Source organism: Tripterygium wilfordii, chromosome 11 (assembly GCF_013401445.1).
Source record: "Tripterygium wilfordii isolate XIE 37 chromosome 11, ASM1340144v1, whole genome shotgun sequence".
In the NCBI taxonomy this organism is placed as follows: domain Eukaryota; kingdom Viridiplantae; phylum Streptophyta; class Magnoliopsida; order Celastrales; family Celastraceae; genus Tripterygium; species Tripterygium wilfordii.
Window position 1 is genome coordinate 1,520,818 of NC_052242.1, and position 27,572 is coordinate 1,548,389.

Genomic DNA, 27,572 nt, shown 5'->3' on the forward strand with positions numbered 1-27,572 from the left:
GCTGATGACGATGATGATTATCTAAATGAATCCTTAGTCAAAGCTAACAGGACTCCACCACATGGAATCTCTCTCTATTTGTCTGGCCTAAAGCTATACAACCAACCACTCCATATCATGTCCTTTATTACTTCCATCCACCTATTTCGCCGCCTCCCATTCGTTTTACCATCTCGCACTTCAATTCTATCAACTTTCCATACAAGAGGGCTACCATCTTACTTTTTGTTATATTGCGTCATCTTAAATAAGTTTCTCTCATCTAATATGACAGTATGGACATGTACAACATAGATATAGTAGCTCTCCAGTGAGGAAAATGCATAAGAAATTAAAGGATCAGCTAATATTAAATACACTAGAAAGACATTCACCACAAGATTTAGAGAGCTATCACAGATCATATAATCACAAAGACAAATAAAACTATTATAATCATCAAGACGAATAAAAATATTATAATCATCAAGATGAATAAAACTGTTTCTTATTAACCATCATCATCAAAGCTTTTATCCCAAATAATGATGGGGTGCAGACTGAGCAACTTTGCTATCAACCCACATGATAGAGAAGTATAAATAGATTTTACCACAGTGGAATACATTACCTTCTCTCATTGTCTAAAGGGGCATTCTTCAATAGTAGCATATTAAGAGAGGGAAGACCAAGTCCGTCCAATAGAACTTCAAGCCCTCCAATACTTTTAAAATGATTCTGACCCCTCTGGTTTTCAGATAATGCCAAGCACAGGGTCCTCAGAGTCAAGTACTGAAGTGTTAAATCAACCCAATGTTCTTTCATGCTTAGCCTTCTAACCACACGCAAGAGCTCTGGAAAATTTATAATAAAAAAAAAAGAGTTAATTAACTGCCTCCATTATGTTGTTGCTAGCAAATACCACTCTTTTTGCTTTTGGATCTTCCAAATCATTCCCGCAGGAGATCCGAACCCATTTTTTTCTGATCCTTCGATAAAAAGATTCATTCTCTTCATAAAAAATAGGAGGTAGAAGCAATAAAGATTTCTTTTTTGATTCATCCAATACCGATAAACACTGCATAAACCGCTGTTGGCCCTAAAGGCCAGAAGGCAAAGATCAAATACAGGTTGAAGTTTGAATCTTACCACACGCTAAAACCAACTAATAATAAAATTAATATAACTCATCAAAAAAAAAAAGCTCGAACTCAAACATTTTACAGAACAATAAGCTAGACATTCACTAACAAGCGAAAGCTGGGGAAAAAAACATGGAGAACGAGCATAAAAACTACACACTCACCAAGATGCAAGAAAATTTAAATGGGGTTAACATTAAGGCATTGAGTCAAAAGCCATTAAAAGCAATCACCCTTGTTAAATCAATAAATCTTATGATGTATTCTCTCACATGCTAATGATGAGGACTCCTATAGATCCACCACTGTTCATACTCATGGGTATTTTGAGCGTTTGGATACTCCTGATTTATCTACTAGGTCAGTCTGGTTGATTCTGTGGAACTTGTGCATTTTTTTTTCATCTTTTGATTGTTAAGTGGGAATGGAAATTCAAACACTTTCCATTAGGCAGGATAGTGACTAGGTCAGTCTGGTTGATTCTGTGGAACTTGTGCATTTTTTTTTCATCTTTTGATTGTTAAGTGGGAATGGAAATTCAAACACTTTCCATTAGGCAGGATAGTGAATGAATTTCAGTTAAAATGGATTCTGAAAGTAAAAGCATAATTATAAAATTTATATTTGAGTACGAATGCAATACATATAAAATCCTTTATGAACTAAGTTCACACAGTTCAACTTGGAATAAAACATTGAAAAGGAACTAATTAAGTTAATATGAACATATAGAAAGGTTTTCCTTCCTTTTCACAATCATTTTGAGTCAAAAAAGCGAACAAAACACATAGAATAAACATGCATTAAAAGATATTTAATATAAGGGAAGCAAGGTAACACTCTATGAATTATGGAGAAATTTTGACAATCAACATCTACTTCTCCATATTTTCACTTTTTTATTACTAATTTCTTTGCCAATATACAAATTTAAAATTTTGCATACAAACCAAATAGAATTTTTCGGTGAGAATGCAATTTGCTAGACAATACATTCTAATTTCATAAATAAATAAGAAGGGGGAGCGAGAGGAGTGTTGGTTCTATAGCAATCACAATGCAATTCAATTTGCGTATGCATGCATGTCTGATAAAATTTCTGGTCTTTAGAAAAGGAGGACAATATAAGTGTAAACATAAAATCGCCTACCTTACCTACTAACCAATTAAGGCCACCAGCTTCCATCACAGAGACGACTGCCTTTAGATGCCACTGCAGCATTGCCTCACTATTATGAACCTTTAAAGTAGAAGATTCAATTTGAGATGCACCTTCCATTGAAAGACCAAATTCTATAGAACTACTGTACAATCGATCCTCCGCATATACATTTCCATTTAAATTTATAAAGGTGAACATTATTGAAACCACATATACAAGTATCTGCTGCAAGAGTCCTGTCTTCTCAACATAACTGTTAGCTGAACTGTCATCACCAGAAAGCACTCCGCTAATTGTTTTGAGTTGAACAACAGCTCCTGCAACAATCCAAGTTTTCATCATCAAGATGAAGAAAGGCTTCTTGCCAAAAACACTTCAACCACAGAGAAATGGCGAAATGTAGCAACGGCAATATAACAAAAGGTTTGGCTACAGGCATTAAGATATAGCATGTGTATTTACCCCCCTAATCATGTATAATCACAAGTTAACAAAACTATTTCAATATTAATAATTGCATCTGCATTGAAAATACGAAAGGAGTTCCAGCTCAGAAAAGAAAATACAAAAGAAGTTTGATCATACTACCGAAAAAACACTAGAAAGCTCCAACCCTAACACTAGAAAGGAGAAAAAAAAATGTTAAATAATAGTGCAAACACTGAAGAAAGTCCCAGAGGCATTGTACAATTAGGAAACTGACACCCATTACAGTAAACATCATGGATTATCAGAAGCCAGAACCAAAATAGTAATGACCTCTCAACTCAAGTAAACAAAAATCCCCTCATTAGATAAAAAAATATTAACATACCTTTCATTAGTGCCATAAGTTTTTGAATTCCACCATAATAACCAAAAACTCTGCAATTATGCATCGAACGACTAACAATTGTTAAAGCATGAAGCACAGGAAGCCCTTCAGAAGTGACTTGCAAGCTGGTGTATGCCCCCTGAACTTCCTTTGCTGAGATTATGCTGTTGTTCACTGGTTTGTAAACCAAAAAAAAAACCCTTAAGAATCATGTGAAAGGACAAACAAAAATATATGATTCTTCCTTCTTGCCGGTGGGTATTAAAAATACAGTAGTCAATGATAAGATGAACTCCAAATCCTCAAGTTTCTTCAGATAAATTAGTTCCCATCAAAAGAATATGTAAATATCAATGTTCAGACTCAATATGAACATTTGAGGTACTTCTCAAACAAAGAAGGCGAGAATTCAACGTTGCCCAGACTAAATTATATTCTAGTATGTGTATCAAGTTTACCACGTGTACCACATAGTAGGAAAATATCAACTCTCCTACTGTAGCTTGAACAAGATTAAAAATACCTCTGGGAAGTACCAATAAGGAAAGGAAGAACCATTTGGCGAAACAGGAGCGCATTAAGCTTCCAAGAACTGAGGGGTTAAAGGATCCAATTTCTTTCTATCATAAATGAAATGCTCCTAGGCAAATCGCTTTGGAGATATGAAAAGAAGAACAAAAAAAAACACCACATGGAGAAGAGTGATTGGTACAAAGTTCAGAGCAACAAGAACAGGCGGTTCTTTAAGGAGAAAAAAACAATCACATACATAAAAGGATTTGAAAGAAATATTCAGAGGGAGTGAAGGAATTCATAATATCATCTGTCATTAGAAAGGCAAACGAAATGGTCTTGCTAGAAATGGAGATACCTACGCGGATGAAAATTGGCACCCACAATTTAAATGTTACTTCACTAGAAAAGCTAGTGAAGCTAGTTCAGAGCAAACCGAAGATTCACTAAAAGAATTTCATACTTGGAGAGGAACTAAAAGAAGATGATTTCTCGGTAAAGCTCCAGCAGCAATACTCTGTGAAAAGCTTGCAATAGGAAGAAGGGGATTTCCTTGGGAAACTATTGGAAGACTGGGGAGCCAAGGTAGAATACTGATACTTCTAGTGGTAATCCCATTGTAAATGCAAATATGTTTTCAAAACCGTACATACTCTTGCATCTCATCGGTGGTAATGGGCAGCAGCACCATGGAAACAATAAATTTCAATTTTTCACTCCATTTTCCTTCACCCAAACAAGAGGAGAGAAAATTACAGTCCATTCCTTTTAACTTCCTTTCCTTGGATTTTCATCCTCTTTTTGTGAAAGAGACAGAAGACTTCTTAGAAGTGATGATAAATCAATCAATTGAGACAAACAAGTTCAACATAAATGATCTCCTTTTCACAAGTAGATTGGTTGGAGCTCGTTAATCAACAAAAACTAGTCCTTTCAACTCTTACTGGTAATCAAACAATTAAAAAATCAACTTACAAGAAGTGACCAGAGAAGTTAATTGAACGACCTCCTCCGTCAAGACCAGAATAACTTCAGCAGGATGTCCAGCAGAGCAGCCAACAACTATATCACGAGATCCTGACGAGTACTCTCCGGGTGAAACTTTTGAACCATCTGGCAAGAAGCCGGAATTGACAGGTTCCCAGTTTTCGTAGACAACAAGAAATTGCTTGAGAAAAACCTGAAAAAGCTTTCTCTTCTCCACCTAAAAGAAAGTAAATAAATACTGAAACAAATGCAACAAAAAGTAAACAAAGCATGGTTATCAGCTAAAATATCACTTCTTGGAGCAATGATATAGTAAGAAGAAGAAACAAAAAGAATCTACGACAGGGTCAGCTAGGAAACTGCTAGGCATGATGTCCATAACCTACGTCCCACTTGCAACATCGACCCAGGTTGGGCGGATATGTAACATTATACTTGATACTCTCTCCCTCTTGAACTGTATCCAGATGCTACTCAAACATTACCCACATCAATATGCATGAAGAGAGAATTTCAACAATAAAAAATGTCACCATAATACAGCAAACAACAAGACCCGCCTTTGTTGCATAAAAAATAAGTTGACTTGTCCAGCACTCCAGCCAACAATGAGAAATGTGGCTGCGAAAAGATGGTGCTATATTTCACAGAATAACCTATTTAATTGTCTATCCTTATTTGGCCAGGTTCGTTATTACATATACAAGTAAATGGAATATTTATAAACATACACGTCTTTGAGGATGTGTGATGTGGGTGGGTGTTCATGTGTATGCTTGTGTTTTTGTGATCCTCTACAGCACTCAGAAATTGCTTTCACAAAATAAGAGCAGCTGACCCGTGTACCGTTGTTTTTTAGGCACAAGAAGTCAAGAACCCTTTTTGGGGCTTTAGTAATCCGCTCTCTTCATTCTTCTTTTTCCACTTTTCTTTTGTTTTTGACTTCTCACAACAAAGCAATAGTACCGAGTCACTTGGGGCTAGGATAGTAAAAATTTTCAGCATTCAACTTTGTCCATGTCATTTTTATTCCCTTCACTTATAGGGTTCATAGACTCCATACTCCATCTTTTATCGATACAGTTTTGCGTTGCACAAAATCTTTCCAAGTTACACACACACATATTGTCAATGATATGCTGCTGTAAATAAGGAATATTAGTATCACCAAATTACAACCCAACTTCTATCAAGCTAAGAATCTTTCAAGCAACACAATAAGAATACAAGTTGCACTTCCCCGTGGTAGCCAAATGGGCCACACAATGTTACATTCATTCTTTCTCCAGTTTACGATGTCAAATAGCACGCAAACACATTCTCTGTAACCAATCATATCATCTAGGCAAGATTAATAATGTTCTTTCAGATAAGAACCCCAAAATCTATTGCTTTGAGGAAAAAGGGGGAAAAGAAAATGCTAGAGTCAAGAGAACATAAATGCTACTTTGTTATGGAAGGGGAGGGGAAACGAAAAAAAAAATAAAAAGTAATTAATTAAGACTCACAAAGCAAGACAGCCTCAAAATGGTACCTATTATAATAAATGTGTAGCTGGGAAATTTCCAAGAGTACCTTATCAGCAGCATTTTCATAACTCCCCCAAAGAGGACCTAGAACCGCCTCATCACCCTCTTCACTGGAAATTTAAACATCAAATTTTTTATTAAATAGCATAATCAACAAAACTTCAAATGAGAAGAGACCACCTTTGTATACACAAACTCAAACAAATGTCTACCACACATGAAAGATGTACATTAAAGATATTACAAAAAAAATGATAACCAAAGCAAAATTAATTCAAAGCAGCAAAGGCAGGAAGCCCAAGCACAGTCAATATCTTATAAAATGAGCAACCCATTCAAATCAATGTCAACAATTATCAACACATCAAAGGCAATTATACATCATAAATTAAAAGGCAATCACTCCTCACAAATTGCAGTGTTCTAGAACCTTTGCTAGAGCTAAGCATCCTACATTTCAACGTTATATCAACTTGAAAAATAAGTGCTCAAATAACAATGCGCAGGGAAGAACTAAGGAAGGGAATGATGAGAACAAGTCACAGTTAGGTATGTTTCGCAAAGATTTAAAAATTATTTTTTTGAGAAAAAGTTTTCAAGAGTAGAATTTAAGGATGGATTGAGGAGAATAAGAGCAAAAATTGTACTTGGCAAAAAAAAGAGTTTTTGTAACTTTTGCTAAGGCGTTGCCTGAAATAAATACCATAATAAAAGCATCTAAAATATGTTTTCGAATTCTTATTCCCCAAGAACAAAGATTGCGTGTTTGTAGTTTTTTCCAAAAAACAAAAGGTACATGTTACCAAACATGTTTTTAGGGTTATTATTAACAGAAAACCAAAACCAAGTTTGGAAAGCAATGCGAATCGTGGAACATAGTCTACAGATAAATAAAATGGAAAATCTTTCCACCTAATTACTCCCTCTCTCTCTCTCTCTCTCTCTCTAATCAAAATAGTTTGATATCACCAATGACGAGTCTATAGATAAATAATATGGAAAACCTTAACTTCTAAATGCTTCATCACCGAACAAAATCAAATGCAACAGTCAAATTAGCGCAAATGAAGAATACTCAAAGTGCAACGAGGTAATATTACCGAAGCACAAGGGTTACTTTCATGAAAAAAAAGTTCAAGTACCTGAAGCGGATCTTTGGAGAAGGCGGATAAAACCTCTCCACTTGTGACCCCGAAGAAGACTCCCCGGATTGGGCACTAGATGATCTCCGAATCAGGTCAGCAACACCCTTGACGATGTTCATGCTTCCAGATAATGATGAAAAAATCAGAGTCCGATTGTCTGATAGTCAAGACACGGATGGTCACTCCAGCCCATCACTTACACTGAGCTCAGTATTCTGTTTCCATAAAAGGCAGGCAAGAGTGAAGTAATTAGGTTACTTGTAACTCTGGTAGTAAGACATTAGCAGCTGAGAAAATTTAACCCAACCCAAAAACATATCTCAAGCATCTCAAACCAATTATCGCAGCCAAGATTCTCAAACCAATGATGGTCAATCTCGCTGCTTTTCGGCTCGTCAAAATATGAACCAAATCTTTGCGACACCAGTATGGGATTGCAGTACATAAATTTTGCAAACTGAATTACAAGTTTGTTTGTTCTTTCCAAATTCTCGGCAGGCAAACTTGAGTTCACAATAAATAACCGAAGATGTTTCAGTGAAGTGAAACTACAAATCCAAATCAGATGCGAAGCAAATATGCCAGTTCGTCAAAACATTTAGAATATTTAGCCGCATAGAAATTTAAGTGATCATGAAATACAGGAAAAAAAACAGATGCAAAGAAAACGTATGAGCTATCGATGACTCGAGTCGAGTCTTCGCAACTCCAGGGAAAACGAATTCCAGAATAGATACGGCATTGAAAGAAGAGGGAAAAAAAAAACAATTCGATACTCGGAATGGTGCGTACCTGATCAGATCGCACAATCGGGAACTCAGTATTGTCTTCTAGGGTTTGGGGTAGCAAGATCTGAGTTATGAAATTATTTGAAGAATCTTCGATGGCGTCAGTCAGAATCAACGGGGAAAAAAATGAGAATAATTATAAAGAGCAAATATTGAAGGAAACCTTTGTTTCTTTTTCTTTTTTCCTGGTGAAGGAAACTTTTTATTGGGGCAGATTAATGAAGGAAATCGTTTATTTTTAAAACAGACAGATAATTTCACTGTATTTTTGTTGGTATTAACGTAATGTAGTTTATTAAACGGTCCCTGCGACACAGATAGTTCAATAAACGGCGTCGTGCAATGACGATTTTTTTAAATTTATGGAATGTTAGGTTTGACGGGAACATTGTGGAGTGGGCTATCCACCTAACGGCTAACACACTGGATGGATGCGGCCCATTAAGCTATAGATGTGGGCTACTGGGCTAGTAAGTTTCCTGGGTTAACCCACGCTGAGCCGGCCCAAAGTCACCTTAGAAATGGGCTTATACTATTGGTCCAATACAAAACCTACTCCGGCCCATCCAAATGAGAGTGGTCAAGCTCAGTTCAATGCCTGCCAGCCCATGTAAAGTCCAAACACCAATTGATCAGATTATCATTAAGAATAGTCTTCTTTCTTTCTTTTTTTTTTTTTGAAAATATATTTTTCATTAAAATCGAAGTACACATATGTTTAACCCAGCCAATTGTCAACCGTGAAGAATTGTTGAATTTTGCTAATTCTCATTCGTAGTTTATTACCTTTTCTTTAGTTCATATATATACATGAATAGAGTATCAATGCTAACTCCTATAATCACGTAAATGAAATAACAATATGCTAAGACATCTCTTTGTCTCCTGACTTCTTGTGATGCATATCTCCATTAGCTTTATCACTGGCATGATTTGAGGAATGGGCATAATCAACTCCATTGGCTTGATCTCCTGATTTGGGGGAATATCAAAAATGACATGTAGCCCATCAGTTTGGTAGCCCATGGGAGTTCAACAGGTTTATTCCGTTGATTTAATTAATGGAATAATTTTATTTTTCACTATTTTATCATAGAATTATTGTAAAAAATTTATTGTTTTAATATATATTCTATTATTTTTTAAAGTACAACACTACAACGTATAATTTATTGTTTTAGTTCTGAATTCATTTGTTTTTAAAATTCCATTAAAAAAACAATGGAATTAAGATTTATCCAATAAAACTCATCAACAATGGATATTGTCAGAAAGAGTTTTATATGCTGATTTTGAATATGTAATTTTTTAAAAAATCTAACATGTATTTTGAGAGTTAAAACCTTTTAAAATTTCGTTTAAGAGACTTTGGCTCCCATGGACTACCACTATATTGACTACCTAGCACTACTGGGTGGAATGTATACTTGCATGATTAATGGGATTGGCATTGCCGTGCAGTCCAATTGCTCTTGACTTTACGTGATGAAGATCTTTAGTATCTTTATCAATCGAACCACCTCTCGTTGGTGTTAAGAATAGTCCTTTCATTTGACTATTTTTATTTCTTTCTTTCAAATGTAAAGCCCCAATTAGGGGTGGAAAAAAATCAATTTCGAGTCAGACTACATCACGTGTTTACGAAATATTTGCGTGTCCGGACAGATAGTCCTATGTAAAGTAAAGGTTATAGATCCATCCTCTTTGTTTCTATTAGGTTGAGCAAACTATTCAACATGTGCTTAACCATTTGTAGTTGTTTCTGAATCAAATGAAGCTTGCTATACAAGCATATTCCAGTCCAGTCAGTTCATCATGAACAACTAATTTGGGATTTCTTACTGGATGTATCTTTTCCTTTTGCCACATTCTTCGACTTTGTTCAATCTCAGAAAAGTGGAACCAAGTGTAGATTATTGTGAACAGACTAGTTGTCTATCTTGGTGCAGCGGTGTGCTTGCTTATTGTTTTTATAATTTTCAGTTTTTTCGATCGAGTTTATTTGATGCAGGCCAACCTAATCATATGATATTGTTTGTTTTGGGCCTCCCACCCTCACGACTTTAAAATACGTTATTTGAGTTAAGGGTGGGCTAGCCCATATAAAAAGAGTCTATAAGTTCATTCCAAAGTTATGTGAGACAGATGAATGACAAGTCAAATTCCACTAGAGGGTATTATCAATTATGCATCATTATCACTTTCCCTCCTCAAAGGCACACATCATCATGTGATCCTACATACATCCCACTGGGTCTTAGCTCCATACTAAACTGATGCATGCCCAATCCACTAGCACAATATTATTCGTTTTGGGCCTCGAACTCGCATAACTTCAAAATGTGTCATCATAGTTAAGGACTTAAGGGTGGGCTAGCCCATATAAAACACTTCATAACTTCCTACCCATGTAATGTGGGACGGAAGAATGACCAATCACCTTTCACCATAGGAGAATATTCTGCATCATTATCACTGCATTGTATTTTGCCTGTTGCCCCCCTGGTTTGATTAGTCAGTTGTTTATTCATGCGTTCTTTTGGGCATCTTTTATTGAGGTGGGATTGAAGGAATTCCCAAATCAAAGAGTCAACTAATCCATGGTTTCTTTCTATCTTCCTAGGGTTGTAGATTTGGTAGTCTGGTTTCCCTCAATTATATGGTTGGGCCGTTGATGGGCCAGACACGGACAATGATAGTGGAAACTGTAAATTAAGCCCAAGCGTAGGCCCGAAACATTGGAGCCCAAGGAAGTGGCGTTGACAACGTACCCCACAAGACAATACCACTGTTAATAAGGTTGACCCCTTGCTCCCCAAGACTCATCATATATGCCATTAATCAAATACCTAATGTTGTAAATTATACTATTCAGCAAAGTATTCAACCAATAATAATGTCCAAAGATGGTAGCTAAAAAATGATTTTATTTTTCAATGAAGGAATGATCCCATGATCAATAGCCACATGAAAGTCCATGAACCCCATAACCCAAAGACCAAATCCTACCTTATGATCAATAAGAAATATGTAATCAAACATCTCCTACGTTTGTATGCGTTTTATGTGTGATACGAGTGTTCCACACCTTATTTCTTTCACCTTGACTTGAGCATTTTATAATAAAGCTCAGTGATTATAGGAACAACAAACTAAAATTCCAAAAAAGGTTTTGACCAGAGAAGATTCCCATCCAAGACTTTGTCACTTCCCTCTTATATGTTTGTAGTGTATATAAGGGTACTCTAGCTCCTTCAAACATACATCATAAGCTTGTCTTTTCATTGCAAGAGAGTCCACACACAAAGAGACAAAAACTCGGTCTAAGGAAGCAAGTGCAAAAGAAAACAAGATTCAAAGCTGTAATGAAGTCAAAATCAGACAATATGGGCAGAGCTATCTATTTATATGCTGCATTGGGGCTGTATGCAGGTCTTATTGTCATCTCACGCCTACATTGGTTCCAAAAGAATTTGGAGGAAACTGGAGACCACTTTGAAGAGAATTTGGGTACGGATAGTTCTTACATTCACATACTCTTCTTGTATTTTGTATGGAGTGAACTGGATTAGCGGCCCGAGTTTATAACTGGTCCAACTGTATGGTGGACATGTTGGGCTAGGGAATTCTCAGTTTCTGTTGTATTTTGTCACATTTTCCTCATATTGTAATGATTTTCACTAATATCTTGTGATTTTTAATGTGCAGTGAATTTATACGACACCGTGGCAAGTGGAGTTCGTGATGGTTTCATCACTTTAGCAATCAAGTTTCTCCATTTTATGGTTGCTAAGAGTCTGCAATTCAGATATTTGGCTGCAGTGCAGCCTGTGCCTACAATGTCTCTGCTATTCTGGGTAGCGTTTACTCGATCAGTATCTTCTATGCAAGACAACATTGTGTAATTCTACATTACTAGACAGGTCAAGAAATATATTATAACCAGTTGCTTCATTGGACACCTGGTCCATGGATATACAACTGAAACATCTACAGATTGGAAGAAAAATCGTACAAATCAAGACACATGAGCTCTCATGGATTCTGAAGCTGCAAACCTACCCTTGCTGTTTAAAGGCGAGGAAAGAGTTCTCTGTAATTATTTTCTGCTTCTAATTGCCAAATAACATGTGAAATTATCTTTTTCAGTTTTACTCCAAGCATCTCCAATTTCTAACCCATATAGGATTTGTTCAGTACAACAAAAGATAAATAAAAAGAAGAAAGCAATCTGCATCAAGCTCACAATGTACTTAAATAATCAATCTGCATATGCCTTATTGCCTATTCTCATCCATAAGATCAACCACCATCACTAATTTCCTTTTACAACTAAATCACAAGTCAGAACTGCCAGTCCTGGCATGTTAACTTGTAATACCATAAGGATCATCATACACCAGATTTCAGCAGAAAATGCTGCTTTTTTCTTTGTTTGCTTTGAATATGCACTGCTAAATTAACACTGAACTAAAAGAAATCCCCACAAGCAGTTAAAACAAAAAGTTGCCTTTTCATCAGGATCCTTTCTATTCAGTCACAATCATTAATTGTCTTAACACCGCCTATGAATGAATATGTGCCAATGCTGATGGAACAGAGACCATTAAAGAGTAAAGTTAGTCTCTCAGAATCTGATCTTCTAAATCCTAACTACCTAAATAGCTAACGTTAGCAAAACGTCAAATATTAACGTACCAATCACAATTCCAAAGTGCCCCTTCTCTAGCTAGCTGCAAAACTAATTCCCAAAAAGGTTGTCGACTTGGCTGGCAGCTGCTTCAACTTTCCCTTCCAGTGGGCTTCAAACAGTCACAGTTTACCCCTCTGTATGACCAAGGGAACACATTTTAACCACTGAGCTTGCTTCTGGAACTCCAGTCAATTTATTCATATGCTTCTCCAAGGCAGTTTCATCTATTGCGGGTTCTACAATATCATAGGCGCCAGCAATGTAACAATTGTCATTGGGATTCATAGCATCTAACTGCCTATTTTCTGGATCACTAGTAACATGTGGAGCCAAAAGTTCACCAGGTATTGCTCTCTCAGTAGTGTCATTGTTGTCATCATTTAGTCCCTCACATTTAGGATCCTTAATTGCTGCCCCAGCCAACAGTCCACTACAATTCCCAAAGAGGTTGTCGACTTAGCCGGCAGCTGCTTCGACTTTCACTTCCAGTGGGCTTAAAACAGTCACAGTTGACCCCTCTATATGGCCAAGTGAACACATGTTAACCACAGAGCTTGCTTCTGGAACTCTAGTCAATTTATTCATATACTTCTCCAAGGCAGTTCCATCTATTGCAGGTTCTACCATATTATGGGCGCCATCACTGTAACCATTGTCATTGGGATTCATAGCATCTAACTGCCCATTTTCTGGAACACTAGTAACATGTGGAGCCAAAAGTTCACCGGGTATTGCTCTCTCAGTAGTGTCATTGTTGTCATCATTTATTCCCTCACATTTGGGAACCTTAATTCCTGCCTCGGCCAACGGTCCACTATAGGCTACTAGAATCCCAGATTCTTTATCATAATTTGATTCTAATCTCTCTTGATCAGCCTTTTCAACATCTGAACCACCTTCAATCTCAACTCGAGTATTGCGAACCTTTTTCCCAGAGAGTCTCTTCTTCTGCATTTTCAGTTTCTTCTTGATACGAGCTTTCTTTGCCTTCGAAACTTTGGCTGACTCCTCAGAATTCCCAACAGCCTCTGCTCCCCTCTTTTTCCCAGGAAAAACTGTTAACTGCGCATTTCCCAGCTGTCTATCAGCCGACTCGGCTGAACTCGACCAAATTGCAAGCAAAGCAGTTCTGGCAGCTTTGATCTCTGCTTCCTTTTTGGTTCTGGCAGATGCTCCAATGTAGTGAATGCCCCCAATCTCAACAGTACATTTGAAAAGGGCCTCTTGACCTAGGGTACCGTCTCTTTGGCACTGATATACAGGAATGGCAAAATTCATCTTTTGCGCATACTCTTGTAGAAGATTTTCGCTTAAGCCAGTTTCATGCTAAAACAGAAAGTGTCATAAAAAATCAGCCAAAAAACATAAAATCAGCAATGAGTTAAGGGATGGTGAAATAACAGAAAAATAACAAAGAGAATAAACAATCACAATGCAGCACATATACACGGTATATTTATGAAAAGACTGCAACTTGACAATTGCCCATGTAAGCCGATTGGATACACTCAGAATGAGCTAACTTTACTAAGAATAATACAAGCAATTACCTCCTAATATTTGGGGATCATAGCCTATTGAAAGACTCTTTTGAACATACATTTTCATAATGATTTTACTTAAGATAAATGGGAAGTAAATATGCATTCTGTTGCAAGAACCATATTAAATATTCAGTACGTAGAAGGAGAAATGCAAGTTGCTTGCGGCGGAGGGAAATGGAATGACAAAAGAACAACCAAGCTCAAGCGCATGAACTTATAAGAATACCAACTGAAGCTAATAAATATGATTTTCAGTAAGCGAAGCATATCAAGTATATGTTATGTTGTTTGAACCATGTTTATGTAAACTTGTTCAAGAGTCATCCTACAATCTACTTATAAAAGATGGCACTCTTTTAGATAGATGAAATTATTACGCCATTATATTTAGTTACCAAGTTAGATGATTAGAAGAGAATCACATCGTAAAAAAAAGTAGATGATAGTGCTCAACTTAAGATGTAAATCTAATTTTTAGTATTACAAAAGGAGGAAACCAAAGGAGAATACTATAATTTATTATAATATTTGTAAAAGAATAGCATAAACTTACCACTGGTTGAGTAATGCATTGATTCAATTCGCCAGATTTAGCCAACTCCGTGAGGGCAACTTCGGCAGCTGATTGTTCTGTTGCCTTACGATTGAAAAATCCAGGTAATGAATCATATCTGACACCATTAACAATAACTGTTGACTTCAAGGAAGGCTCATGGGAAGGTCCTTCTTTAATAGTCTCGTATTCAAGTGTAGGAAGTCCAGCTTTGTGCGCATACTCCTGAAGTCGACTCTTAAAAACATAACAATTGGAAACATCTGGATTTCGCATATGTCAAGATTCATGTAAATGAAAATCACTTCAAGAGAGCAATAGAAACATGAATGTTTTTGATAGCAATAAACTTTATCAGTCGCTTTATTTTGGATGCATGCCTGAAGACACTTTACTTTTGGCTTTTACATGCTCTTCTACACCAAAATTTGTTCACAATGACTTAAAGGTGAAGCAGGAAAACAATGTTAGTCACCTGATAATATTATAGCATAAGCTCGCTAATTAGTGATGAGAACCCTTTGAATATCCTAGCCCTAATTGCGGTCAACCATTTTCTCCAATCGGCCAGTATCTCTTCCGAACAACCAACCACTCTCTAATTATACAAAGTACAAACACATACGATATGGATGCTTAAGCCATAAATCAGAGAGCTCTATGAAACCAAACCAAAAATAAATTAAGGAAAAAAAAAGAGAAATTAGCTAAACAACCAAGCGTTGAGTGCGAGGAACTTACCGCCGAGTCGAGAAAAAATTATACCCTCCGCATTCTGCATTTTCCGAGAAATTTTTTCACTTTCTCCGGTAGGACTTTAGGTCGTAAAATATCGAGTCCTGAAATTGGGCGTTTGGAAGGGATGACCTGTCAGGCTGACAAGTGTCGAGGCCTGAGAGAGTATTCAGTTATTCACTGTTCAAGTTCAGTTGAGCTTCGCCCTTTTGGATATGGGCTTGGGTCCGTAGCCTTGAGGCTTAAACTTTTCTGGGCCTAGTGGGCCGTCAAAGGGGGGTAAAAGGATAAAGAGATAAAAGAGAGAGGGCAATACGGTAAACATGTTTCTCTCATGCCAGCGATCGAGCAGCAGTACTGGACCTCTCCGAAACCGTTTCTGATACAGGATAGCAGCGATAGCTTACTTGCCTTCACTCTTCAACACATATCGTCGAATCAAATCACAAGTTGCATCGGTAATAATCTCTCGTCCTCTTTCGGTTATACGTTCTTGTAGATCTAGCTCTATTGGTCGACTCGTACTTTGGATGAATCATTTGCAGGCATATCTAGGTTTGCAATAGTTAATAAGCATGGTTTGCTACTGAGATGAAAGATTTTCACTATTCGATTGTTTGTCTGTTATGCTGTGTTTGCATGGAAAAAAACTTCAATTTTGTATTGGCGTTTGGGTTTTGATATCTGTGCAATTTCGTTCCTTTGAAACGGAGGTGGAAGAAAGTGGAAATCCTTTATAATATGCGCTGTGAAATAATTTTGCGTCCGAAACATTGAAGAAACAGTAACTTAGGATTTGCAATTTTCTCTAGAGCTTATTTTGTTTGCTGTAATGTTGGCATATGCATGCCTCGCCTTGATATTTGCTGCAATGCAAGGAAGGAAAAGCAAGAATAAACCCTACTATTCAAACAGTTATGTAATTCGTATTTTCTTAGTTGTGTTTGAAAGAACAGTTAAATTGTATGTTGTTGTCAGTGGAAGGTACTTGCTGACAAGTGTTTGATAAATGGTTTTTTTTTTTTTTTTTCAACCTGGCAATTATGCTTTCAATTTATGATTGTTCATATTTGCTTATAGAGTCTTAGGTTATGTTTAATAAAAATTTTCTATTAAAAAAGAGGATAAAAGTTGGTTTTGAATTTTGCAGGATTGGATGATAATTTAATTATTAATTAATGGAGGGCTCAGAAGCCTCAGATAAAAGAAAGGAAAGATTGAAAGCAATGCGCATGGAAGCATCTGCGGCGGAGAAGCAAGTTTCTAGTCATGTAGAAACTTATACGGGATCTGGGTTCCTCCCGAATCCCTTGATCGAAACCTCCGCTACAACAATGATGCAGGAGTCTTCTAAAACTCCGAGGTTTGATTTTTACACAGACCCTATGGCAGCATTCTCTACAAACAAGAAGAGCAAGGCCAGTAACCACATTGCTCAAGCTGATGTTGCGCCTACAACTCATAGTGGATCTCCTGAAACACGGTTTTCACCTTCATTTCAAGGTATCACAATCTATTGAGTTGTGTGTTAATGGTGTATCTTTGTAAAATTTCTTACTAATACATGGTTGCTGTTGATTTTGTCTGTATGCTATATTGTAACCATTTAGGGTTAGCATGTTATTTTGTTATTCGCACCTATTTACTTGATCGAGTTCAATTTAAATATTGATTTATCATATGGAAGATATTGATTGTTCATATTTTGAACAATACGGGCTTTTGAACAATACGGGCTTTGGACCTTCAAGAATAGGGCATTGTCATAATTTCCAGATCTAGTAGGACTTCGAAACTAATATTTATAGGTGTTGTCACTGATTGTTTATTATGGTATTTATTTAAGTTCTAGTCCTTGTCAAAGTGATTAGTATTCTTTCAGAAATCCATTATCTTCTTTTATAAGGAAAGTTTTGATGTCTTAAGATTACTAAGTAGTCTGTGAAGACTCTCTACAAGTGTTCTTTTAACAATAAGTCTTCATAAAAAACCAGCAGGAATGGGCAGTCCATTTCCTAGACATCAGGGAATTACGCCTAGAGGTTGAAATGGACCAGGAGCATAGCATAGCGTTGTTTGCATCCTTGCTGCTATAATACTTGAAATTTTATTGCTCCATAATCAGTTGAAACTGGAAAGACAGCTCTACTCTTGTTAGTTTAGTGTTGATGAGTATATTTATCTTGATTATTGTCTCTCTGATTTACTAGGATCTGTAAATCCTGAAATGGCTCCCCCTGTTCATCAAGGGCAACAAAGCTATTATTCGCCTCATCAGAGTTACCAAAGACCCGTTTACTACAGTGGCTTTGCTCCTCATAGAAGCCCAGCAAGAATGGGCAGTCCGTTTCCCATGCATCAGGGAACCACACCTGGCGGTTGGAACAGACCTGGAAGCATACCTCCGTTTCCTATGCATCAGGGAACCACACCTGGAGGTTGGAATAGACCTGAGCGCATACCTAATTATGGCTTTCCATCTAATGCGGGAGCTGGCACAGTATCTCCTGATTTTGGTGTGTATGGCCCTGGAGTCGATCATGGGCAAAGCAGGGGTCATTGGCTTGGGACTAGTCCAAATCGTGCTTCGGGACACGGAGGTGGTCCTAGTTCAGGAAGAGGCAGAGGGCACTGGCATGGAAGCAGCATGAGCCCAGGTTCTGGACGGAGTGGTGGAAGAGGGCGTGGTTTCCATCCTCGTGGCCTACAACCTGATGGTACATTGGGTCCAGAACGATTGTACGACAAATCCATGGTTGAAGACCCATGGCAGCATTTGAAACCTATCATATGGAAGAGTTTAGATACTCCCGGCACTTCAAATTCCTGGCTTCCACAATCTATCAGCATGAAGAAGGAGAGGGTTCCAGAATCCCGCAACAAGACCAGTTCTCAACCAAGCCTTGCGGAATACCTTGCTGCCTCATTCAATGAGGCTGTGGATGATGCTGCAGGTGTATAGTTACTCAGAGTTCTTAGGAGATGCCACAACAGACTGTGTACTGTGGACCCATACAGGACTAGGATCATATAACACCTTTAAGAAGTAGTGAATTACATAATCATCGTTTTTATGATTTTTTTTCAGTAGATCCCCCTTACGCTATGATATAACAATGTTTTCACTTGTGGTTTGTTCTCTATAGCTTTGCCAAAGTTTTTTTCTCAGAGGAGAGGATGGATATGTGCTTTTGTTGGTTTTTCGCCCCTTTGACTAGATGTATCTGCAAAACCCTAAACCTTTATACGTCTTTTGAGCAAGACCGTATTGAACAAATTATCATATCCCACCCTGGTTGAATAAAGGAGCAAGTTTTCAGTTCATTCCACAAGATGATATTCATCTTACAAAAAAGTTTGGAAGACATGAAACTTTCATAGCTAGTCAGTCTGTCAGGAACCCTCCATTCAAAACTGCAGACAATATTGAGAAATTATGCTGAAGCCTCTTACATACATAACCATCTACTTGGAATTTAGCAGATTGATCTGTTGCTTCACACCTAGTGTTCTTCCATAACAATGCAATTACCCTGTCATCAATTCAGCTTCAATTGCTGATAAAAACAGAAAGGAAATAGCCGCCAGAATTTCAGCTTCGGGGCATCATCTACAAAATTAAAAGCCAGTTAAAGAAGTAAACCTTCTATCTTAACGACTTGACAAAGTAAACCCTGTTGTTAACCTAAAAATCCTAGATGTCTAGTAAAAACCGGAATCATGCAATGGACAAAAGTTCATTATTCAATATTTAATGTAACAACCTTGTACAGAAACCAGACCGCAGAACTGCTTTCTGCTTGCAGTATATCTTGTCCGTGAAGGTATCGATGAGCTGACCAGCTAAGCTTGGAGGGTCATCAACCAAAACATTCACAAAAACGCTAACTACCTTTCTCTCTTGCATTGTAGCTTTCAGGCTGAACCAAGTGAGAAATTTTACCCTGAAATCCTCATCTATGAGTCCCACAATCTCTAGCGATTTGACTACTCTCACGGAGAACTCATAATCACTCTCCAGCTGCTTTCTACAACCCAAACCCGTTACTTCTTGCATTCCATTGGACTTGCACGGCGTGGATGGAGAAATTGATTGTGATAACATCGAACGATCACTTTCTGAGAGAGGAGGAGAAGAGTATAGACTCCCATTGTAATTCTTCTTGGTGCCCTTTACTGACTGATGCTGCCCCTGGTTATCTCCAGAGTTTAATATACTATCAGCGGAGTTGATTGATTGTATCTGAGGATGAGTCTCAGTGTCTGCTATATCTTCCTCCTTTTCATGTTTGCATAAAGCAGTCACACGAGCATCACTTGATGTCGGTGTGACCCATTTAGCTTCCCAAACACCCACAATTCCAGTGCTACTAAATAGTAAAATCTTGCAGAAATACTCAGTAGAAGGATCGAGATAGGTTATCCTAAATCTTTTCTGGGGTGTAAAGACAGCAAATGTGGGCTTTTGAGGATAACTTCTCACACTAGACTTACGATGCCACAGCTTGCATACATAGAAGTCGCTATATTGATCAAGCATATAGTCAAGTACAAGGACTACTGAGGTTGAAGAGGATTCTTCAAATTTAACCTGGCAAGCTGCCAAAAACAAAAGTCATAAGAAACATTAGCAAAGAAGAGTTGATGAAGTATGGTCCTAGATAGAAATCAATTGTGGAATCAATATAAATAGTAGATTCCCGTTGATTTTCTCCTAGACTCATTAGACGACCCCAAACATTTGGGATAAAGCCTCGGATAATTATTACACTATCTAAAGTTGGATATATTTGATTTGTTAGCAATTAAGAAAATAATATTATGCATTCCTCAAATTCACATGCATACTTCATAAATTAATACGAGACTTAAATTCCAATGGCTAGAAGGGAAAAGGAAAAAAAAAAAAAAAAAAAACCTTACTTGCGATTTCTTTCCTTCCCATGCTATTGGTGCAAGTGTCATCAAACATTGAATCAAAAACTTCCACTGCAGAAGAGCACAACTTCTGAACCTCAGCACTGCAGGAAAGCCTGTTGACTATACCGCGTGGCATATTTTTACATACAAGACCCAGTGGCCCCACTTCATTCTTCAGCAATTCCAAGGCTGTTTCCAGGATGCTCTGCACTTTTTTATATTGCTCAGTTCCTGTGAGAATCTTGTGAGCCAACAGAACTCTTAAACACAACACATCAACTCTTCTTGCCTCGATGGCACCTAACAATTGTTTTCTCCACACTCTGCAGACATTGTCATTCAATCAGCAATTATTCCCTCTTGATGCGCATGCTAATAATATTTTTCTGAAAGCTATTCAGTATTACTTTGTAACAATTCCAACAATGCCCTGCCCCAGTCAGTTTGAGCTACGCCTGGCTGCTAGTATAACGTATTCATTTTTTAGTACCTAAACTTTTGTAAAGTAGACACCTGTAGAATACCGATTTTATATGAAACTTCTAGTATATGTTTATAAACCCAAAAATTTCAAGCCCAGAAGGACTAAATTCCAACAGGTGTCCACCTAGCAATCAACATGATGCAGACAGCCATCATTTGGAAAAAATTGTAGAGGTAATGACAATCAATGTTGTAAAATTTTAGGCAGACTGTAAAGGAATGCCTATTTCATTCTCCTCCTAAACAAGTACAACCAGAGTATGCACACGTCAGGAGTATTATTGACCCAGATATTTCACACAAGGCTCCCGTCAGACCCCCATGAGCACTATTGATGCCTTTCGTGTGACAATACTTAAATATGTATGAGGGGGTATGGCATCTCCGTAAAGCTGGACATGAATTGTTTCCACCTTACTCTGGTTATAAATTGTCTTTTTGTTTTACAACTACATATGTAAACCAGCATTACATAATCCTAAGAAACTGCTACTTCACGTTTAAATTTTCCTGGAAGTTAGGAAGGAGGAGTTTTTCTTACCGCATCAGTCCATTAACTTTCCCACAAGCAACACAATAGAACTTGCCATCCAACTTTTCGTAGCAGCCGATCTTCATAATTCCAGCTCTTTCATCCTGCAAAGCACATATCAGATGGCATGTAATTCCACACGAGTCATTTTCTTCAACGTATTCGGAACTGCAAGTTAACCATAAACTGGGATCTTTGTTGTCATCATACTGATGGCAAATAAAACAAGAACATCTTTTGCAAAAAGCATCTTCTGTATGTAAAGGAGCTCTGCAAGCAATGTTCTGACAGACGATGGGCTTTATATGTTCTTCTTTACTATCATCATGAGAAACATGATTAAGGTCCGTTGACACCTGTTGTTGGAGTTCTATCCACTTTTCACTTCTCGATCCAGTTTGATTTTTCTCAGCAGAAGAGCCAAGAAAATGCTGGTTGTTGCTTCTCTTGGATTTCCGAGAAACTAACTCAAGGAGGTGCTTTATCATTTGAGATTTATTAAACCCTGTGTATTTTCTCTCTTTACCCATCTCAGCACAGATGATCTCAAGAAGCTCCTTGCGAGTGAATGAATTAAGAATCTTAGGAGCATCTTTTGACCATAGGGCAACTTCATGTACTAGTTTTCTTTTCTGCCTCAAACTAAGCTGACTACATTTTGCAGGGTCAAGTACATAGCCTGAAAAACAATACCATATGAATTAGGTAGCAAGACATCAAGAGATCGGTATACTGGATATCATACTTGAATATGAATGTCATTACATCACCATATGCCAGAACCGAGAAGCCTCGAGCATGATCTCAGTAGGATTAATTCTTTGAACACGCATTTATTTATTAGTTAAAAGGTTTGGACACTCATTTGAACACTACAGTTAATCATTGCACATTAAAGTCGAAACCATGCACATGTTATAAATTGCACACCAAAGTTAAACAAACAAGAAATTGTTAAGGGAAAGATACTTGTTTTAAGCATTTACACAGATTAATAGGTGCTATGGAACATTATTACCACTGAGTTCTTGCTAACTAAAGAGAAGAACTCCATAAACATCATGCAGCATTATTATTATTCACCACTGTCATTTGCCACCATAATCATCATAGCTCAATTACATCCCCCAATGGAGCAAGATTAGCTCCAAAAATTCTTTTGGCCCAATAAAACTTCTTTAGAATATGGATCCTGAAGTTTTCACTAATATTCACTAGTATTGATTTACTCATCAGAGTTCACACTTCAATAAGGAAATAAATAGTCGGTCAAATTTTTTAACAAGCCAGACAAAAAACATTCCTGCATCACTCAGAAAGACAAAATTTCCCTTTCTTTCTCTTTGGCACACAAATAGCCTAGAAAACACTGGTCTGTGAAATAAAAGAATACGCTAAAGGGGCAAATATTTTCAATTGGCAATGGGCATTACTATTACCTAAGCCTCTCCTAAAGAATTAGTATAGTCAGATAGTTCCTCGAGAAAGAACCCAAAAAATTTCAACCAATGCCCAACATACATTGTCAAAAACCGGCAAAAATCATACGTTACAAATAGAGAAAAAGTAATTCAGGCCAGAAAAACACAAACCCAGATGCAGACACAGTTCTAAAATCACAAGGATTGTAAAGACAATACCGAAAGGCAGATTAACCAGCCCCACTTCAAATGTACCCACCAAAAACAAACAAAGAGAAAACAAAGGGAACTAGAAAGACGAAACAGACAGTGCACAACTAACCACAGAACGCTGAAGCCATGCCTGATATCCTCTCTGATTTACTCAGGCCTGGTTAATGGTTATACCCAAAAAAAAGAAGAGAACTTTTTAGAGCAGTCAAATCATCATGCATTGAATGACAGAGAATATACAGTACTCGGGAAATTTTCAAGAAGCAAACTATGGACTATGGAGCATAAGAAAAAAACGGAAGGGGAGTTGGGGGACTCATTGTGAGAGAGAGACAAGAGAGCGTTTGTAAGGTTTCTGTTTGCGCTCGCTTTGAGAGGAGGAGCCGTGACAGAGTGGGGACGGGGGACAAATTCTGTTCGTAAGAGAAATAGGGTGCGGGTGCACTCATTTTCCAATGTGAACCCGTCCATCACCGCCGTTCACATGGCAATGTGGTGGCCCGATCTAACCGGGTTTGTCCTGCACATCTCTCTGGCTACCTAGAAAACAGGGATTGAGGGTAGCACCACTATACACACTGGTTCTACAACGGTACCCAAAGAAAATTTAAAAAATTATAAAATATTTAGCATTACGAATCTAAAAATATATTTTTAATTCGAAACAACAATCAAATTTATTCTGATAAAAACCGAATGTTTTGAATTTATATCTGATGATGACGGTCTAGAATATTACAATGTCTTCTTCATGTCGGATTTAATTTTTGTTTTATGTAAAAAAAATATATAATTAAATTCGTTATGCTAAATGCTACAAATTTATAAATATTTTTGATATTTATGCACTGGTCATCTCGGATACAGAAAACACAGACCTCAATCGGAATTTCGGAATCCAGATTTGGGCTTTAAGGTTATTTTTACGGGCCTGGGCTTGTTAATTTTGTGAAATCCAAAACTGGGCCTATCCACAATGGAATAATGGATGGGTAAAAAAAATGGAAAGGCCCAGCTCAACCTTGTTCATAAGAGACGCCTATTTGAGTCTAGGGTTTTCTGTGTCAGAGAGCTGTTCACAAGTCTTAACAGCTTCCTTGCTCTCCCTCAGCCGCTCGCTTCTCTTTCCCCCAACCAGGTCGGTGTCGCCCGCTTTTCTCATGTTCTATTTCTTTACCTGTCGAAATTTTGTGCTCACTCGTATAGCGTGAATATAGATATGGCAGATGTGGTGGTAGCCCAAGCAGTGAACCAACCCGACCCGTCCCAGCCGCAGAACGATGTCAAGCTCTTCAACCGCTGGAGCTTCGAGGAAGTTCAGGTTGATTTACATGAATAATTCCATCGATGAACTATAACGAACGATGATATGTTTTTTATAATCGTTTTTATTTTCTTTTTGTGCATGTTAAATTTGGTTTCTACATCTCTGTTTCGATAAATCTTGAGTTCATTGTAGCATTATACTCATTCTATGTCACTCCTTGAATTTTCCCTGCCTAGATTGAATTCAATGATTTATAAAGTAATTGATATGGATTTCCTTTCGATTATTTGTTGCTTTTCTGATTGGGCTCTAGAGAGTATTGTCATTTGGCTTTCTGTTTAGACTCTAGAGAGTATTGCCAACTTCAGATCTAATGCCTTCTAGGCAAGTTACTGAGTTTATGAGCATTGGGATGTTTATGAATGTAATAGCTTTAGAATGGTTATAAGAAAGGAACTAGCTGTGGTAGAGATATTTATAGAGTAGCGTTAAGGTGATCGGAAGAAAGGTACCGAGGTTACCATTTACCAGATATGTTTGAGATATTTATGATTGTTGTAGCATTAAAGTTTTTTTTTTTGTAAGAAGATTTTCAACTGTTAATGTGAAGGGAGGGACAAATTGCTTTGTCTGTTTGGGGACAGGGTTGCAAACTGTTTTTCTGGTCAGATGTCAAGAAATTCGACATTGATGTTTACAAACGTCTCATTGACAATCAGGAAGTTGGTTTTTTTTTGGTTTTAAATTTAATCCCCTACATGCTGAGAGAGTATGTGATCTGATTTGTGATCTCTACTATTCACTTGCAGCTTCATGTAACATAAATTAGCTGTTTATTAAGTTAATCAAAATCATTAATTGTTTGTTGAGTTGTATCAAATTTTCCTACATAGGTAAGTGACATTTCTTTGAGTGACTATATTGGAGTCCAACCAGCCAAGCATGCAACGTATGTCCCTCACACAGCTGGGAGATACTCTGTCAAGCGCTTCAGGAAAGCTCAGTGCCCGATCGTAGAGAGGCTTACGAACTCATTGATGATGCACGGGAGAAATAATGGGAAGAAACTCATGGCCGTTAGAATTGTGAGGCATGCAATGGAGATCATTAATCTATTGACTGATTTGAACCCTATTCAAGTTATTGTTGATGCTGTAGTCAACAGGTAATGCTATGGCTATATTGATTCTGGTGGATGATTTTTGCTTGTTTTATGAGGGGATTTATGTATGCAATCCCATGATGTCTCTCACGGCAAATTAGTGAACTTGTGGTAGTAAATAAAGGTTAAGCCCGTAATGACTGCATGGAAAGTTCACAAGTTGACATTGTTAATTTTGTTTGGCTTGGTGCTGTGCCTGATTTTATGTTTTATTTTTGCTATCTGTCATGTTACTACAGTGGGCCTCGTGAAGATGCTACTCGAATTGGATCTGCTGGTGTTGTCAGGCGTCAGGCTGTTGATATTTCTCCTCTGCGTCGTGTAAACCAGGCCATCTATCTACTGACAACTGGTGCTCGCGAATCTGCATTTAGAAACATCAAGACTATTGCTGAATGCCTGGCTGATGAGCTTATCAATGCGGCAAAGGGTTCTTCAAACAGGTAGCCTATTCTCACTGTAACTTTTATGTGTTTTTCAAATGTGGTGCTCACCATCCTAATCTTTTTTAACACAGTTATGCCATCAAGAAGAAGGACGAGATTGAGAGGGTTGCCAAGGCCAATCGTTGAGAAATCCCTCTACGAGATCATTTCACAAGAGATTTTTGTTGCTATCATCCAGTGTTGTTAGTTTGGTCATTTCTTTTACCTTGAACATCATTAATGATGGGTTGTTGTTTATGCTGAAACTTTGGTTTGAACTTTGCTAGAAAAATTTGCTCTTTTTATTGAAGTATGGTTTATAAACTTCTCAAGAATACCTCTCTTATTTCAATGGATAACAATTGTTGGAGTTTATACTACTCCACGCCATTGACAAGCTATAGGCCCACTTCCAAGAGCTTATAGTGGAACAATCTGATTCTCTCTCTATCGTTGCCTGCCTGAATGTTGGCTTTTACATTATGTGATGAGATTCTGTTAGCTTAGACTTCATGATCGGATAAGAATCTCTTTTTTAGTTTCTCTCAGGGGGTTATTATGTGATCCTGTATCTATCTATCAAGTCTCTTGGGAGAGAGGGATTTGAACCTGATCTTCAGGTGATATATCATCCTCATCTCATCGGTCATCACTTCAATTAGTGGCTTGGATTGATCTTGTTTCTAGTCATCAACCCAGGATACAATATTTTTTAACTTGAAAGTAAATAAATTACCCCGAAGCAGGAATGCAGGATGGGTCAGGGTATGGGGGAACTAGGGATACCTGCCAAATCGATGGGCCAGCAATGGCTAACAATGACAGGGAAAACTTTAGTCACACCCCACTTTTTACTAAAGACATCCCGTCAACTGAGTTTTACAAGGGATGATCAACTCAAATTGGGGTGTCTTTAGTAAAAGGTAAGGTGGGGTGTGACTAAAGTTTTCCATGACAGACATTCCTTAGTCCAATACACTGGGCTTGCTATTTTGTAGTCTGGGACGGACTTGTGTGGAGTTGGATTGCCGACCCATTCTCAACGGATTCAAAAACCAGTAGAAGTGTAAAACGACCGACTACTCCTTTAGAGTAATGAGACAAACAAGACTAGTTAACTCCTGGTTACAAGTCCCAACAACTGCTCATCCAACTGCTACATTACTTGTCCATTTCTTCAGTCTACAACGGCTACATTGTTGTACTTTTATATATGTCTAGCTTTCACTATTTTCGAGTATCAGCTTTCACGCCATCTTATGATGTTCGTGCCTTTATATATGTTGTGTATATCTTACATCTTTCTTAATGAAAATACTGAGTACAAGCTTCTTTATGGTATCGGAGCAGGGTCGAGAATCAAACTCTCCTACAAATACATCATCTTCCTCCATGGCTACAACAGCTCATGGGGATGGCTCTACAACTGCAAACTCTTCTAATGGCAAGTCTCCTATAGCCATTAATGCTCACTCACAGCTTGCTATCAAGCTCAAATCTACCAACTTCGCAAGTTGGAGACTGCAGCTTGTCTCTGTTCTTCGAGGCTACAAACTTATGGGGTA

At 37.6% G+C, this 27,572-nt stretch overlaps 5 protein-coding genes across 9 annotated transcripts in view; 2 read left to right on the top strand and 3 right to left on the bottom strand.

Moving 5' to 3' along the window:
• The window catches only part of LOC120009375 (BEACH domain-containing protein B), a 35,067-nt gene extending 26,799 nt beyond the window's left edge, over window positions 1–8,268 (bottom strand). Inside the window, exons 1-7 of one of the 3 annotated variants that reach the window (XM_038859940.1) lie at window positions 8,064–8,268; window positions 7,269–7,486; window positions 6,173–6,236; window positions 4,586–4,814; window positions 3,098–3,271; window positions 2,277–2,600; window positions 611–833 (exon numbers count right to left, since the gene is read on the bottom strand). In XM_038859940.1, coding sequence (XP_038715868.1) covers window positions 611–833; window positions 2,277–2,600; window positions 3,098–3,271; window positions 4,586–4,814; window positions 6,173–6,236; window positions 7,269–7,390 — 1,136 coding nt within the window. In that variant the 5' untranslated portion in view covers window positions 7,391–7,486; window positions 8,064–8,268. Of the gene's footprint in view, window positions 1–610; window positions 834–2,271; window positions 2,601–3,097; window positions 3,272–4,585; window positions 4,815–6,131; window positions 6,237–7,268; window positions 7,487–8,063 lie in introns of those variants that run through there. The other 2 variants (XM_038859941.1, XM_038859942.1) reach the window with 2 other exon arrangements.
• A 3,988-nt stretch (window positions 8,269–12,256) lies between these two features.
• Window positions 12,257–15,729, bottom strand: LOC120009040 (double-stranded RNA-binding protein 1-like). Of its 2 annotated transcripts, none has more exons than XM_038859482.1 (3): window positions 15,591–15,711; window positions 14,850–15,112; window positions 12,257–14,078 (listed from the first exon to the last, which is right to left on the bottom strand). In XM_038859482.1, exons 1-3 carry the CDS (start codon window positions 15,628–15,630, stop codon window positions 13,209–13,211), a joined length of 1,173 nt encoding a protein of 390 aa, XP_038715410.1. In that variant the 5' UTR covers window positions 15,631–15,711; the 3' UTR covers window positions 12,257–13,208. The 2 variants fall into 2 exon arrangements, with proteins under 2 accessions (XP_038715410.1, XP_038715411.1); XM_038859483.1 differs by having other exon boundaries at window positions 12,258–14,078; window positions 14,850–15,447; window positions 15,591–15,729.
• A 177-nt stretch (window positions 15,730–15,906) lies between these two features.
• On the top strand, window positions 15,907–18,725 carry LOC120009943 (protein SICKLE-like). The gene is made up of 3 exons (XM_038860680.1): window positions 15,907–16,042; window positions 16,735–17,087; window positions 17,795–18,725. Exons 2-3 carry the CDS (start codon window positions 16,763–16,765, stop codon window positions 18,544–18,546), a joined length of 1,077 nt encoding a protein of 358 aa, XP_038716608.1. The 5' UTR covers window positions 15,907–16,042; window positions 16,735–16,762; the 3' UTR covers window positions 18,547–18,725.
• Window positions 18,726–18,897: 172 nt separating this feature from the next.
• On the bottom strand, window positions 18,898–23,671 carry LOC120009942 (VIN3-like protein 2). 2 transcript variants are annotated; one of them, XM_038860679.1, is made up of 5 exons: window positions 23,263–23,671; window positions 21,529–22,198; window positions 20,508–20,827; window positions 19,349–20,183; window positions 18,898–19,194 (listed from the first exon to the last, which is right to left on the bottom strand). In XM_038860679.1, the coding sequence occupies exons 1-5, from the start codon at window positions 23,279–23,281 to the stop codon at window positions 19,191–19,193; spliced, it is 1,848 nt and encodes a 615-aa protein (XP_038716607.1). In that variant the 5' UTR covers window positions 23,282–23,671; the 3' UTR covers window positions 18,898–19,190. The 2 variants fall into 2 exon arrangements, with proteins under 2 accessions (XP_038716607.1, XP_038716606.1); XM_038860678.1 differs by having other exon boundaries at window positions 18,898–20,183.
• Window positions 23,672–24,211: 540 nt separating this feature from the next.
• On the top strand, window positions 24,212–26,397 carry LOC120008629 (40S ribosomal protein S5-like). The gene is made up of 5 exons (XM_038859011.1): window positions 24,212–24,291; window positions 24,371–24,474; window positions 25,314–25,585; window positions 25,822–26,025; window positions 26,100–26,397. The coding sequence occupies exons 2-5, from the start codon at window positions 24,373–24,375 to the stop codon at window positions 26,152–26,154; spliced, it is 633 nt and encodes a 210-aa protein (XP_038714939.1). The 5' UTR covers window positions 24,212–24,291; window positions 24,371–24,372; the 3' UTR covers window positions 26,155–26,397.
• Window positions 26,398–27,572: the final 1,175 nt, after the last annotated feature.

Excerpts from the sequence above, each read along its gene's own strand:
- LOC120009943 (XM_038860680.1), top strand. The coding sequence starts at position 16,763 with ATGGAGGGCTCAGAAGCCTCAGATAAAAGAAAGGAAAGATTGAAAGCA. Across the intron at positions 17,088-17,794 it reads GTTTTCACCTTCATTTCAAG|GATCTGTAAATCCTGAAATG; the intron begins GTATCACAATCT and ends CTGATTTACTAG.
- LOC120008629 (XM_038859011.1), top strand. The coding sequence starts at position 24,373 with ATGGCAGATGTGGTGGTAGCCCAAGCAGTGAACCAACCCGACCCGTCC. Across the intron at positions 25,586-25,821 it reads GTTGATGCTGTAGTCAACAG|TGGGCCTCGTGAAGATGCTA; the intron begins GTAATGCTATGG and ends ATGTTACTACAG. Across the intron at positions 26,026-26,099 it reads GCAAAGGGTTCTTCAAACAG|TTATGCCATCAAGAAGAAGG; the intron begins GTAGCCTATTCT and ends TTTTTAACACAG.
- LOC120009942 (XM_038860678.1), bottom strand. Across the intron at positions 20,828-21,528 it reads AAAGTTAATGGACTGATGCG|AGTGTGGAGAAAACAATTGT; the intron begins GTAAGAAAAACT and ends CAATGTCTGCAG. Across the intron at positions 20,184-20,507 it reads GGGAAGGAAAGAAATCGCAA|CTTGCCAGGTTAAATTTGAA; the intron begins GTAAGGTTTTTT and ends TGTTTTTGGCAG.
- LOC120009040 (XM_038859482.1), bottom strand. The coding sequence starts at position 15,630 with ATGCAGAATGCGGAGGGTATAATTTTTTCTCGACTCGGCG. Across the intron at positions 15,113-15,590 it reads AATTTTTTCTCGACTCGGCG|ATGTTTCCAATTGTTATGTT; the intron begins GTAAGTTCCTCG and ends TGCGAAATCCAG. Across the intron at positions 14,079-14,849 it reads AATGCATTACTCAACCAGTG|CATGAAACTGGCTTAAGCGA; the intron begins GTAAGTTTATGC and ends TTTCTGTTTTAG.